At 46.6% G+C, this 14,344-nt stretch overlaps 2 protein-coding genes across 2 annotated transcripts in view; one reads left to right on the top strand and one right to left on the bottom strand.

Moving 5' to 3' along the window:
* ZFYVE26 (zinc finger FYVE-type containing 26) overlaps positions 1-5,623 on the top strand; it is a 51,136-nt gene extending 45,513 nt beyond the window's left edge. The window contains exons 40-42 of the mRNA XM_074909744.1: positions 1,101-1,283; positions 2,085-2,129; positions 3,225-5,623. Of these exons, the coding sequence (XP_074765845.1) occupies positions 1,101-1,283; positions 2,085-2,129; positions 3,225-3,434 (438 nt within the window). The 3' untranslated portion in view covers positions 3,435-5,623. The remainder of the gene's footprint in view (positions 1-1,100; positions 1,284-2,084; positions 2,130-3,224) is intronic.
* Positions 5,624-6,375: 752 nt separating this feature from the next.
* Positions 6,376-14,132, bottom strand: LOC141962109 (retinol dehydrogenase 12-like). Its single transcript, XM_074909751.1, has 7 exons — positions 13,990-14,132; positions 13,245-13,363; positions 12,368-12,523; positions 11,966-12,070; positions 11,350-11,559; positions 10,349-10,538; positions 6,376-8,413 (listed from the first exon to the last, which is right to left on the bottom strand). The coding sequence occupies exons 1-7, from the start codon at positions 14,067-14,069 to the stop codon at positions 8,311-8,313; spliced, it is 963 nt and encodes a 320-aa protein (XP_074765852.1). The 5' UTR covers positions 14,070-14,132; the 3' UTR covers positions 6,376-8,310.
* Between the last annotated feature and the right edge of the window lie 212 nt (positions 14,133-14,344).

The following is a 14,344-nucleotide window of genomic DNA, read 5'->3' as shown; positions in this document are numbered from 1 at the left end:
TTGGTAGGACACTTCCAAACTAATTTGGTCATACAAAAGAATTAAGTACAGCTTTCCTTTGCTGTATACCTTGTTCTGTGACTTAACTCTGGCAAACCACAATCACAGATGTGAGTAGAGAGGTCTGACTTGGTAGCTCTCTGCAGTTTGTGATAGCCATGCAAATGCACAGTGAATAAATAAGGCCAAGGCTATCTCTGTGCTATTCTCCTGGCTGAGAGAGCAAAGCTAATTAACTGGAAGTTCTCTGTGGGGACCTCATGTCTAGGTAGAAGTTGAGGCCCTTACCGGTCAGCATAGCTCATGAGCCTCCCAATTTTTTTGTGTGTTTCTCATCCATATATTAGGAGCTGCTAAAAGACGCTGCTTCAAGCAGTGCAGTTTGCAGTTGCCTCCTGTCTGGGACAGAGGATATAGCAGGGCCACCTCAGGACAGAGGTGGCACACTGAAAGGATATTTGTGAATGTGGCAGGCCCTGCTCCTTCTTTCCAGTCAGGATGTACAAGGCAAAATGCCTGTTTGTAGTGAGATGGACAGCCTTAGAAAAATAGCACTTCTTAGCATCAACAGCAGTCACTACCCTCCAGGAAAAATGGAGCAGCATGTCCAGCTGCCTAGCATCACTTCTGTTTCCTTCCTCTTTTTTTCTTTTCTTGCCTTATTCATGGCAGGATAAGTCCACAGCTCTTATCCTTAGTATAGGAGGTGTATGATGGGCAGTTGTCTCCTGTTTCTTGGGATACATAAAGGGTGGCTGCTGGTGGGGTGGCTGGAGGAATATAGTGGGAGCTTGCGAAGTGTGGAGACATGGGTAGGAAAGATCTTTCACCAGAAGAAATAAAACTGCTTTTTTGCCACCCCTGAAAGGGAGGTGGTAACAGCGCTTTTGTTCTTGAGCAAAATTGAGTTTTACTAGGCTGATTATAGAAAACCTTTAATCCAGAGCTGAGCAGTGGTGACTGGAAAATCAGAGGCCCCCAAAACAGCTTTGACTTTTCGGAGCATGGTGTGATGTATTGTCTCTGTTGTATAGACTCCCTGTGAGAGAACCTGCTGAGAACATGTAACGTGTTCCTCTGATGTTCCAATTACCTCTTAGGACTTCCAGCTGGAGGCTACAGATGTGTACAGCAAAGTGGCCAAGCAGCTGGTGAAGCAGCAGAAGTATAGTGAGATCCGGCAGCTCCTCAAGTGTGTCAATGAGTCTGGAGTTGCAGCAAAAAATGATGGGGATAACATTATCCTAAACTGCCTAAATGAATTCAAGAACATTCCTGCGGAGGTATTTCTATCCTGCATTGTGTCCCTTTTGAAGGAAAATGGGTATATACAATACAGGCTACAGGGAAACCATCCTCTGGTGTCTGTGCTGCTCTTTTAGCGAGTCCTTCCTATCTTCTGGCTCTGTACTACATGAATTGTTTAAAGGTGGGAATGTGTGGTTTGCCTTATGCAAGTTACTCTGAGAGGAAGCAGTAAGTAGCTGTAGCGTGCTCCTGCCCTGTACTTCCCAGATGTGTACCCATGAGGGAGAGAGAAACTGCTTTGCAGGATCCTGTAAACGCTCCTGACTGGGGTGGGAGGTGGGAGGCTTCCATGGCTTAACATAGAGGATGTGTGGAGGCAGAAACCTCCTGCCTCCATAGGAAATAATTTTAAGATTTCCTTTGCCTACCAGAGTGTCTCTTCCATCCCAGTGAGGGAAGGAGGTGCCCTCTATGAAGTTCTACTGATCAGAATAGGGCATGCAGTCTATGCCTTGGGGTTGGGGATAGGCTACGGGGGTGACTCCTGCTGGGGTGCAGAGAAGCTACAAATTGATTTCATGCAATGTGAGCTGTGTCCCTGAGGGACTCCCAGGCTCATAGCGTTCTCTAGGGATGCCCCACAGACATGGCATGCAGGAGGAGCTATAGTAAAAGCGAAGAAGTGGACTTTGTGTTTTCTACATCTGCCGCACTTGCAGTTGGGACGAGGTAGCCAGCTAGCTGTGATCTCAGCAGCCCTTCCTCTGGGCAGGGGTTAAAGTTTGCAAACTGTAGTCACTCTAAATGTGAACACCTTTTCCTTTCTTTGGCTACAGGATCTTGATAATCTGATTCAGGATATGGACAGTGATGAAAACAAGGTAAGTAAAAGTACAGGAGAGAAACTCTTTTAGCAAGAGCTGAACAGCCCCGTCTTGGTCTGCAGGCTATATGCTGTGCTCTCTTTCACCATCTTCTCTCTCATCCTCACTCAAGCCAAAGTTTTGAAGGTTACTTCCTAGATTGTAGAAATCACAGTGAAATCCTCAAGGCTGTGGTTTTTGTGACTGTAGAGCTATGACATGAAGGTACCAGTTGATGTTATCCATGTTAGTTCCTTGACAGTCCTCAGAGTGAGGGCTAAGAATTTGTTATAGGGGGAGGCCAAGTATTTCGAAGAGGTGCATAGGTGGGTTTGCTGGGTTTGTTACCCAGCTTTTCACACTGGTGCATGTAAGTTTCTAGTTAATGGCAGACAGCTAATGAGTATCAACATACCTCCAAGATGACCATTTCAGCTTATTGTTTCAGGATTATGCTATTTCTGTTGTGATCAAGAGTTAAATGATAAAACTTCTCTAGTTCTGATTATACTTTTTCTCTTAGAGGAGGGAAGCCTAAACTACTTTGTTAGCTTTCATACCAGCTGGCCAAGCCACTGGAGAGTCACAGATAGATACATAAACTGTAGGTGCATGTTTATAGTTGAAGAGGCTGTGGTTTAGTGCTTGTGGATTGTGGTAGATCCTGAATGGCATAACTGGAAATAAAATCTTAAGATTTGTGACTGTCCTCTGTCCTGCTCCAACTGACAAACTCCCTGTTGTATGTAGATTAAAAAAGGGGCTTTTCATTCTGCCTTGATGCAAGATCTATCGCTGAAAGATGTGAGCTGTTCTAGGACCTCTTTGCTATGAGGATATGGTAAACTAATGCACAAGATAGGATTCCTGATGCTAATTTCATGGTGATACAGTAAGGGAGTTTCCAAAAGAGACAAACATAATGAAATACAGCGGTCTATCCATCTTTTACACTGGGATCTGTTCCATGCCATACTCTGTTTCATAATATGCTGCAGCCACCTTCTACAACATGCTTCTGAGCTAGGTATTTCCAGTGAATCCTCGCTTAAGCTTGTCCTCTTAGTTTACTACAGCTTTCTAACCAAGTTCTGACTGCATCTTCTGCTTCAGATCCAGGCCTACGTGATGTGCAACAAGTTGCGTTCTGCCTATCTAGTCTCAGTGAGACAGGAGAAGACCAGAGCAGTGCAGCTAGTCCAGCACGTGCGACAGCTGGCTGAGAACAGTGGCGATGACGTTGTGAAGGCCATCTGTGCCCAATGGCTCTCAGTGCACCAGCCCAAAATGAGAAATCGGATTCCCCAGGGCACTAGGAAGTAATAAGTAATTGATGTTCACCATTGTACAGAAAGAGAAGGCTTCAAGACAGCTTGAAGGTGTGTGGTTCAGCAACCTCTTGGTAAAATGGAAGTCTCTTCACTCATGTTGTTGGCAAATGGATGCTGCTATTGTACCTCTGGTGAGAGGAAGGGAACTAAATTACAAGTGCCAGTCCTGTATTTTGACAGTCAGTCACTACCTCAGGGTGTTTTTTGGCTATCTTTTTGGTGGGGTGGGGAGGGGGGCAGTTTCACACTGAACAAGCAAGAATTGAGGTGTATGTAAGAGAGCACTTCAGCTTCTGGTTGGGGTGGGGGTGATTGGTTTGGCGGGGGGAGGGGGTTTGGTTGTTTTTTTGGGTTTTTTTTTAAAGGCACTGAACTTTATTGTATGTTTTTTACTTTTAATCCAGAAAACCTATGTAGAGAGGACAGAAAAATCTCATCAGCTCAACGTAGCCTAGAGTATAAAACTTTTGTGATTATGGGTTTCCTGTAAACTTTTTCAAGATTGGAGAGAGCTTCTTTTACAAAGACTGAAATTCAGAGATTTTTTAAGACCTCTATACAAACCATTGCTACTGTTACTTTTTCCTTCCCACTAGTACAATGTGCCCAGTTTCTTTGCTTGAAAAGGTAGGAACTAATTCTTCATGGCAGGCTTCTACTTAGTCACAGTGTCTGATGTGTGCTATACATATGGCATTTGAGCCCTTACTAGATGGATGAATTGATAAACGATATATCCTGTAAGGGGAGTACAAAGGGAAAAGAATCCTTAAAAATAGTTGAAAAATCATATACCTCTTTCTTTGCTATGGTAATACCCAATAAATTGTTGCGATACTGTATCACTGAACAGCTGCCAGTAAACTTCCACAGTTTTTCATCAGGTGTAGCAGCAAATATGGATAGAGCAAGCTGTGGTAAAATTCAGCAGACAGTTTGCATTCCTGTCACACAGGGATTTACTTGTTTCTTACAAGAATAATCTGTCCCTGTCAGGTATAACAGAACACCAGACTAAGTTTTTATTAGCTGGATGTACTGTATAGACTATATCGATAGGCTTTGCTCTGGAAGCATTAGGTTAACTCAGTTTTATGAAAAAGCAGGAATCTCTGTGTAATGGCTGTGTTCAAGGATGCTGAAAAAAGCAGCTGCTTCTCTGCAACCATGACTGGGACATGAGAAGTGGGCAGAAGAATGGTAGACAGCAGTGGGACCTTCAAAAAAGCAACAACAAACCATGGCACTCCAAGAGTTTGTGTTTGCTGTTTATGTGTATTTCAGCACAAGAAAGTAGTTCACTTTTTTGTTAAAAAGTTGTTTACTTCAAAAGAAACAACAGGTTTTTTGAAGTGTAATATAACTGTATATAGTTTTAGTACATAAAATAATTGAGACTGTCAAATCTGAGTTTTGCACTATCTCCAAGCTCATTGTAGTGACAGAAGAGACTTCCACAGTATTGAAAAGGACTTGGTCCGTCTCATTTAGTGTTTCATGAGCAGTGCCCCACTGACACGAGCACCTCTCTCAGAAGTGCTCACTAGAGCAGGGATAGAAATGTCTCGGAGTGAAGCGGTCAGAAATGACCACATTTAGCTCCTGACCAGAGATTAGCATTATCTTGTTAGTGAGCAGTACTAATGAAAGCTTTGTTTTCTTGGCCAGACTGACCCAGCTTTCCATCACATTGCAGCCATTAAGCTAATCCTAAAACGTGACACTATCCTTGTCTTCGATTATTTGCAAATATCTAATTATGAGGCGGAGGCTTTATTCTTTGTGGGTGTCCAGATCTGCATTGCTGTAATACCTACTTTTCTGATTGAGTTTTCAGCTGTATAGGGCACAGAGAGTGGAGTCTGCCATGCAGACTAGTTGGTTCGTACCTGCCTTTCTTCCTGACCTCTTTGCACTGTACCTGATGCACTTTATATAGTGTTTGTTGTAATTTGATGTTCTTAACCTGGAATCGTAGGGATCTTTCTCTTGCCAGCAGAACTGGAATTTTGATCCTGACTAACTAACTGCCTTGTGTCATGAATAGTGCAGTTATCAAGGGGTTATTTTTGAGTGTCAAAAAGGGATTGAATACTGCCACTTAAAAAGAACTTCTATATTAATGACTGAGGTTTGTTTACAATGAAAAAAGAGAATAAAGTATTATGACTGTTAACATAACTTCTGGTTTGCTTTTTATCTCAACATAGCTGGGGATCTCGTTATGGATCTGTACTTTGCTTTTGGCTCTGCTTAGCAGAGTAATTAGAAGGGGGTAAGTGTTCTGTCATGCAGAACTCTCCTATACAGTGTCCTCAATATTTAGATCAATTGGAATATCACATCTTCAGAAGTCTTCCCAGTAGATTGGTAGCTAGCTCGGCCTCATACAAGTACTCTCACAGACCAGTAATCCTCTTTAGAGAGCTCTGCAAGTTAATCTAACTCTCTTTTACAAGCCTCGCTTTGAGAAAGCTAAATGAGCTTTAGTTCCTTCATCTTACAGGTCAACCTAGAGGAAGATATAAATGATTTGCCCAAGGTCAAAAAGAGTGGGTGTGTGTCTGTAGAAACAATCAGACTTCTTTGAGAAGAGCATTGACCTGCAAGGGCAAAATATTTCAGCCTAGAGACACTTCCTGCATTTTTTGAAAATAGTTTCTATTGCTCCTGAAAGCCACTTTCGAGGTCAGAGAATCACACACAGAAAGCAGGCCAAGCCTGCGATGCTAGGTAGCATTGTACTGCTACCTGTGCATTTAGCTTCATATTCTAGATGAAGCGTGAAGAGGGAAGCAAAAAGGTACAGCAAGGAAAAACACAAAGGGATTTTAAAATGTTACTGAAACTGAGTTCTCTACACTAGTAAGGCAGGTGCAGGTAACAACAAAGACAAGTAAACAAATTCAACATTTCTGAAGGAAGACAGAGTCTCCTGTTATAAAAGGAAAATGGCTTTATTATTGCTCAGAGGTGGCACAGGACTGATCTGCATAGATAGTATCCAGGCAGAACAAAATAATCATAAAACCAGCATTTGTTTCCCAAAACTGGCAGTTAGCCACAGTGGTATGCTCATATGCAAGTCTAAAACCTTCCAATTTTTTTTTTCAGAAGCAGAAGATAATCCTATGAGTTGTGGCGTTTGCTTTCTAACTGCTTAGCTCTTTTCAGAAATAATCTCTGATTCTGGATCACACTCTAGCAGTTTGCACCAAAGCAGCACTGGAGTTCCAAGGGAGCTGTCCCATTGCTACGTGGATTGACCCAGCTGCCGTTTGGAAGGGCAAGCTGTACGGTACGGCAAGGCCAGCAACTGCTGGGCAGACAAACGTAAAGATTTCTGTGCACACCTTACTTTCCTGTCCTGAAGTTAACTTGACCGTATCGTCAAGACAGTCCCAACCTCTGCTTCGGTTATTTAGCTCTAGGTAGTTTGCTGTCATTTAAAGCTAAAGTCTCAGCTGAAGTTTAGTGTTTTTTAACAGAATTGAGATGTACACTCATTCTGCTATCTTTTCTAGATTCTGAAGTAATTTAAAGTGCAGCTGGGGGGTGTTATTGTGACAACTTTTACACCATCTTTGCTCAGTGCTTTACAGGAGACATGTTAATTTTTTAAAATAAGATAACTTGCTTACACCCAATTGCAGCACTCCTGCAGCTCTTAACCTCCCAGTCACCTGCACTGAGACCTGGGTTTTCAAAAGATACACCAACCCTCAGTTAACTTACTGCAGTCAATGGGCATTTGGGGCCAGTAGCAAAGGTCCAGATTCTTACAGAGAATAAAGAGAAAAATAATTGATTCCACTTAAAAACTTAACCTATTGCTTGGCACAAAAAGGCCAACACCTGTTTCTGTGTGCTTGAGAGCATTTGCATTGCATGTAATTGACAGAAAATCTAATACCCTAAAGTACTTTCACTCTGCTAGGTCAAATAGTAGGAGCTGAAACTAACCTCATAGAGCATAAGCTTAGAGTCCTACCTTTTTACTATTACTGTTAGGAAAAAAAGTTTTATATAAAAGTCTTTGTTAATTCATAACCTAAACCTGAGACTGCAACCTCCCTTTCTATTCTAAACCCAGGGAGCAATAGCGCTGTGCCTGTTGTGTGAGAAACCAAGCTGTGGCAGGTGCATCTGCCTGACGAAAATAGGGCTGCTTGGCTGCTGAAACTTCTTTTATGTGTGCCCTTGTTCTCAGGGCTTTATAGTACTTGGGGCCCTTGGCCAATGGGAGCTGATGTTGACCACAGATCAGATTCGGCTGGGTATGAATGGAGTCCCTTGAGGGAGCCATTTTGAGCTAGTTGTCCCCTGGAGCAGTGTGCTGCAGTCAAGGACTCTCCCCTTGGGTCAGAATGCTGCCCAAGGAAACTCCTTGAGGTTCCCAGGGGTCAGAACACTGCCCTCAGAAGTTCCTTGAGGTTTGAGAGCTCTCTTTTTTAGGTGAGTGACAAAGCATTTGGGTTGTCATTAAACCCTAGGAAGTTTATGGTGATAGCTTTGTTCTCTTCTCACAGACATCTGAATCTGCTGTTGTATTTTTGCAGAGTGCTAGTTAATTGTGTAGAAAGATTTTTTATTTTTGGTTGTTATTTGCTTATTTAAGAGCTTCTGCAACACAAGCAAAGGTTGTTCCCTGCATCAGTGCTCTAATTCTCCAGCTAGAAAGAGGGACTGGTTGCTTACAAATCTCAGTCCCTATGTGTAATATTGCAGAAATGCACATTAGATTGTGTCCACAGAGCTGCCATTAGGGAAGCTGAAGTATCAGCATTCTAGTCTTGAGGTCTCTCAGCAGTGCTTTTCCCAGGAGAAGCATCACTGGCTCAGCCAGGCACCCTTGCAGTCTTTGGTGTTCAGTCCCACTGGATGCCAAGGAGCTCACAGCTCACACTCCAGAGCTTCTTTGCTGTCTCATCATCCCGACCCCATGGAGATACGTATGCTGGCTGGCAATCACTGCAAGAGGAACATTTTTTATTTTCATTTTTAAAGTCAAAGATCTCATCTCCATTTTCACACTAAAATGTTTGTGTTACGATAACAGAGTTGCTTTCTAGCAGTGTAAATTCAAGAGCAGTTGAAGAAAGGTGAGAGGCTCTCCAGCAAATGAGCAAGGGTTGGTGCTAAGCCACCTTGAGAAAGCTCTTTGCAATTTGCTAGGGAAGAGTGTCTCCTAAAGCCACCAAGAACTGGCAAGCAAATCTAGCTCTGTGTGTTGTTGCGACTCTTAAAGAAACCTGTGTATGCTCTACTGTATACTCTTCAGCATACATTCTCATTAATAGCACTAAAAAAAGCTGCTTCAGGAACACCTCTTCCAGCAAACACTACCAAAAAGCCTCTCAAACAGCCCTTCATTCTAAACTATTTATCTCATCCTATTCATCCCATGATACTGACACTGGACGAAAGGCAATGCTGCCCCAGAGTAAGAATACTGTAATAACTGTGTATGGTTATCCCCTTTTCCATTATCCTCTGAACTGTGGCTCCTTTCTTTTCAGCTCCTGCCATCAGGCAGCACTCTGTCTGGAACAGAGATCATGTGTTCTCCTCTGTAATGCTAGATGCTGCAATAACATGGGAGTTTAAGAGAAAAGAGGAAGTTGCATCTCCTAAGATTTCTATCCAGCCTACTGTTTTCAGAGCTCCAAGTGCACAATCTCTGATGTTCCTGAAATGACTCTGGTGGACTCCACCTGTCTTGCTGTGGCATGTAAATTCTTAACATCTATACTTGTACTTTATATTCCATTGCCTGAAAAGTTTAAAGGATTTTTGCCTAGTCCAAGGTAAACTGAATTTATTCTGAAGCTATTCATTTCCCACCAAGTCCAAAACTCCCTTCTTTTATGAGCTTAAAATCCACCAAAGTTTTCTGTACTCCAGCATATAAATGCTCCATTTATATCCTGGGACAGACAGTCATCCAGGGAAGATGAAGACATCTATATAGATATTCAAGTCTGATTAAGATAGTACAAACTCCCAAGTGAAGATCCAAGTCATTACAGAGACTAATCTGGTCACATATCACAAGAGGAAATCTCTGCAAAGATTGCAAAGGCTCCAACAGTATTCATGTGAGGAAAAAAAAAAAAAATCAATCACATTCCTTTCCCAACAAACAGTATTGTTACACAGCTCTACACCTGGTGGGAAGCTGACAGACACATCTGCATGAATCTGTTCAAATGGCAGCCTTCAAATCCAGGATGATGATGACTTGGAACTGCTCTAGGCTGTAGTTTTGGTGAGGGGAACAGGCATGACTATGCAGGGGCCTGAAGTCAAAGTATTCAAGAAACAACAGAGTTTATAGTGGGAGCTACAGAAGACAGTTTGCAATACAGAGTGAGAGCATCCCAGCAGGAGTTCCTCCCAGCTGGTGGGTCTGTCACACTGAAGAATCAAGTTATTTTGTCACATGCCAGTCCTGAAAATCTCACCACCTATCTCTGCAGCACCATCAGCCCTCCCAGCTCCTGGGAAGCTCAGGCCCCTTCTGCTCCAGTGGGGTAAAACCACAAGGAGAACCAAAGTGGTCTTCCCAGGACTGACTCAAGTGACCTCATTAACTAAACGGCTCTACTGAAAAGTGATTTGCCCAAGTCTCAGGCAGATCAGGATTAGAGCTCTGAGCATGTGACAGCCCTTCCTGCACTTCGAGTACAGTGATATTCCTAGCGCTGAAGGCCCTGCCATTGTGTAAAGTGCTGTACAGGTCAGGGATTTCTTCTAACACAACACTGACTGCAACAGACCTCGAAGGGGTAAATCTCTAAGTATTATCAGCCAGTCCCTTCTTAATGAAGAATGACAGTAAGTCTCCTTTTCCCCAGCCAACAAGGTTACCTTCCACAGTATATCACTCCATCTGTTTGCACTCACCTGAAATACTGTCCTGTCACAGATTCCAGCTCCTCTGCTACTGCACAGTAGACACTGGTCTGAGCTCCTTCCCAAGGTGTCTTCAAGAAGAATGAGAATATCTTCCACAGCCACATCATTAGAAATGAGTGCCGGACTAGCTCAGACTGGACAGACCCAGGATGGAGGGCGTTTGCTGTGACTTTAGTGCCTATGGCAAAAGAAAGCGTTCCAGGACAAATCTGCATGCATCAAACTGCCTTTTTAAAAAAGGGTAACGTACTCCTCAATTCTACCTGCAGATATTCTACAACTTAAAGGAGGAGTCCAGGTGTGGATAGAGAGTAAGTGAAGTCCTCTGTAGTTCCTGCTTGCTGGAGCATCCCCCACTCCCTTCCAAACACTGCAGTCACTACATGCCTTCTGCAAAACAATGTGCTAGAAGGCCTGGGTGCTAAGAGCAGCAGCTTCCATCAGGCTTTTGAGAACATCAGCTTCTTTTGATCTACTGTAATACTAATTTCCTAGAGAAGACACTGCTTCTGTTTTAGTAAAATAAATACTGCTTAAGTTTATGAAAAGGACTGAATGACATGGCTGTGACAGATGTTGTGACTTAAGAGGTATTGTCTAGTCCTATGCTTCTGTTCTCCAGGCCATCAACATTTAAGGCAGCTGGGTACGCATCAGCTTTTCTAGTGGAGACTGCAGTTGTAGTTCAGCTTCTGCCCACATACCACAATTGTCTGTGTGGATGCAGCTAATTTTTGACAAGCATCAAAGAAAAATTAAATACATTCAACTGTGCCAAGCTACTACACTCCTCTGCCCTGTTGTTGTAAAGACAATTAGTGTTTTGAGTCTCCTGTTCTACAGATGGGAGGTAAGAGCTGTCAGTGACCCTTGCCTCAAACCATTTCATTTCTGCATGGCCAACTTCCAGACCTTTCTTCAGTCCACTCTCCTCATCAATGTGCTCAAAAGTCAAGCAGAAAAACACTCTGCTCTCCTCTGGGACTTGCCTTGCAGCCGCCTCGCCAGCTCCCGGGTGAAGAGCACGTTAGCCAGTTTGCTGTGACAGTAGGCGAGGCCACGGTTGTACCTTTTCTCACCATGGAGATCATGGAAGCGGATTCGGCCTGCGTGATGAGCCAGCGAGGACACGTTCACTATGCGGGCTGGGGCAGACTGCTTCAGGCGCTCCAGCAACAAGAAGGTCAAGAGAAAATGACCTAGGGGTGAGAGGAGATGTCATTCTTCTCTGAAGGTTCCTCTGCTAGAATTTCAGAGTACTTACAACATATTACCAACATGTTGTATCTTACTGCTGCCATCATTTCAGGTCCAGGGAAAAGAGTGAATCAAGAGCTAAATTTTTTTGGGGCCATGAAGTTCTGCTCCTCAGCTTTAAAAAGCTGGAGCTGTCGTGCATCTCAAACATCCCAAGTAACATGCACAGATACTTAAACTGGGTCCACAATAAGCAAATACATTGTACTGCATCTCCAGAGCTCTGAACTCTGGCCTTCTATCCCTTCCCAAGCAGCAAGGGTGAGGAAAAGAAAATCTGAAAGCAGAATTTTCCTCTGGCATTTTGCCCCAGATACTGAATGTAAACATGACTTTCACTGGCCTTACCAAGATGGTTGACTCCCAGGTGCATCTCAAAGCCATCGGCAGTCTTGGAGTAAGGGCATAACATTACCCCAGCGTTATTAATGAGAATATGGAGTTCCTTCTCCTCTGCAAGAAACAACAGCCATCCTTAAACAGGGAAACAGAGCCCAGAGACAGACAACGAGGTGGCACACGTCAGACAAAAACCCCCACGCCTGTCTGAGTTGCAGCCACATGGCCTCAATAAAGTGAGGATAGGTCTCCTACCCCAAAGTAGCTCATGGCCTCTGGCAAGCCCCTGCTGTGAACTGCAGTACCCAGTGTCATACGGAGATATGCAAGGTCAGGGATCAGGCATTTGCTAGAAGAGCAGACATCAGTCCTTGGTAAAATATTCTGAGAAGAATGATCTAGAGACTGTACCTGCTAGAAATTTCCCAGCAAACTCCCGGATAGACTTCGTATCAGCCAAGTCCAGCTTTCTCACAGTGACTTGCTGGTTCCCTGTCTCAGCTCGGATTTCACTGGCTGCAGCTTCTGCCTTTGCTATGTCTCTGCAAGCAACAATCACCCTTGCACCTGCACGGCAGGAAAAAGCAGGAACAGAAGCTGAAATCACTGGAGCACGCTGGATGATCAAGGCTCTGACAAGCAGGCTGACTACATGCAGTGCTTACAAACAACGTCTTGTTTCTTTAGGGAATTGGCATCAGTCCAGGGAGCAGCTGGGAGGGACAAAGCCTATCCTACTATGTTGTTAGCTCTGATCCAGCCCAAAGCTGCTTTCAGACCAGGAAAATGCACATCTGAAGTGCCTCTGTCAGGTTCTCCCAGGTCAGGAGTGCGTACCACAACACTGGTATGATAAGGTTATACCTGCCCATAACAGTTTAATCGCTTTACCAGTTACCCAAAAAGCATTTAAACTAAATTAGCTTAAAACGTGACTAACTAAAGCACATGGCAGTGGACCTATGACGTTTCCCGGCTTCATACAAGCAGGACCCAACACCACCGGGAACCCCAGCCCTCTCAAAACAGTTGCAGTGCAGAGCATTTTCACGTCACTGGGCACGTTTTTGGAGTTCAAGGAATGAAAACAGTTGAGGAACTGGGGATTTGCACTTCAGTGGTTACAACCTCTGGAGGAGTAACACTTGGGCTCGTCTGAAGTAACTCTGGAATCCAAATGTAAGCATAAAATGTGTCTTCCCTGGGATCTGGAAAAGGGACTGCTGATGCGCAGGCCGGCAGGCGCCAGCCGCACAGCTATGCCAGCTGGCAACGGCCGGTGACTTGCCTCTTCGCGCGAGGTCTCTGGCCGTCTCCTTCCCGATGCCCGTGTTGGCTCCGGTGATTATCGCCACCTTCCCCTCCAGCCTCGCTGCGGATTTACACCGTCCTCCGGCGACATACCTCCTGCAAGGGGAGGGCGGCAGCCGTCACGGCACGAGCCCCACGGGCGCCTTCCCTCCGGGGGGCTGGGGTCAGGACTGGGCGCCCAGAGGCCGAAGCTTTCGCTCAGGGCGCCGGCCAGCCACGGGCATCGTTACCAGAAGCGGCTGATCGGGGCCGTGTCCTGACCGCGCCGCGGGGAAGCGGCCCCCCGAGCCCCCGCCCCGCCCCGCGCCCTGGCGCCAGGTGAGGCCGCGGCTCCCACTGGCTGCTGCCGCCGCCACGCTCCGGACACTCGGCCAATGGGCTCCGCCGCGGCACCGTGAGGAGACGGCGGGCCCCGCCCCCCCGGGCGCTCCGTTACGGCGGCCGCCTCTGCCGAGCCCCGCCGGCTGCGGGGCAGAGCCCGGGGCGGGTCCCGGGCGGTCGGGGGCTGCGGGAGGCCACCGAGCCACGCGGGGCCGCCGCCGGCGCCAGGGCTGAGCCGAAGCCTCGCGGCGCCCCAGCTCCCGCCTTGAGCGCGTTGGTGTAACCGAGGCGCTGCCCAGCGCGCGGGGAGCCGCCTGGCCCGTGCGGCGCTCGCACAGGCAGCGCCGGCTCCGCTGCCCGCACCCGCCCGCAGGGCCGGCGCCGCGCGCGGTGGGACGCACCTGACGTAGGGCGCTGCCACGAGGAGGAGGACGGGGACGGAGACGGCGGCCCCCAGCGCGGCTCCCCAGCAGGTGAGCATCGCCGCCGCCCGCCCGCGCCGCTCCGCGCCCCACCGCCGGCGCTCAGCAGCGGCCGCCTCGACCCCGCCCCCGGCATGGCCCCGCCCCGGACCGCCCGCGGCCCCGCCCCGGCGTGGCCGAGCCCCTCACCCGGCGGAACCCGCTGCTCCCGAGCCCTCCCGCACCGGGCGTGCCCCGCTGGCAGCAGGGGGCCGGCCGGCCGGCCCCACGCCAGCACCTGCTGCCTTTCTGCCCCCGGCAGCGCGCGGCTCCGTCCTGGGTCTTTGGGAACAGC

The sequence above is a fragment of the Athene noctua genome, chromosome 6 (genome assembly GCF_965140245.1).
Source record: "Athene noctua chromosome 6, bAthNoc1.hap1.1, whole genome shotgun sequence".
In the NCBI taxonomy this organism is placed as follows: Eukaryota; Metazoa; Chordata; class Aves; order Strigiformes; family Strigidae; genus Athene; species Athene noctua.
Note: the sequence above shows the minus strand (reverse complement) of the source record. Positions and strands in the feature narration are given on the sequence as shown.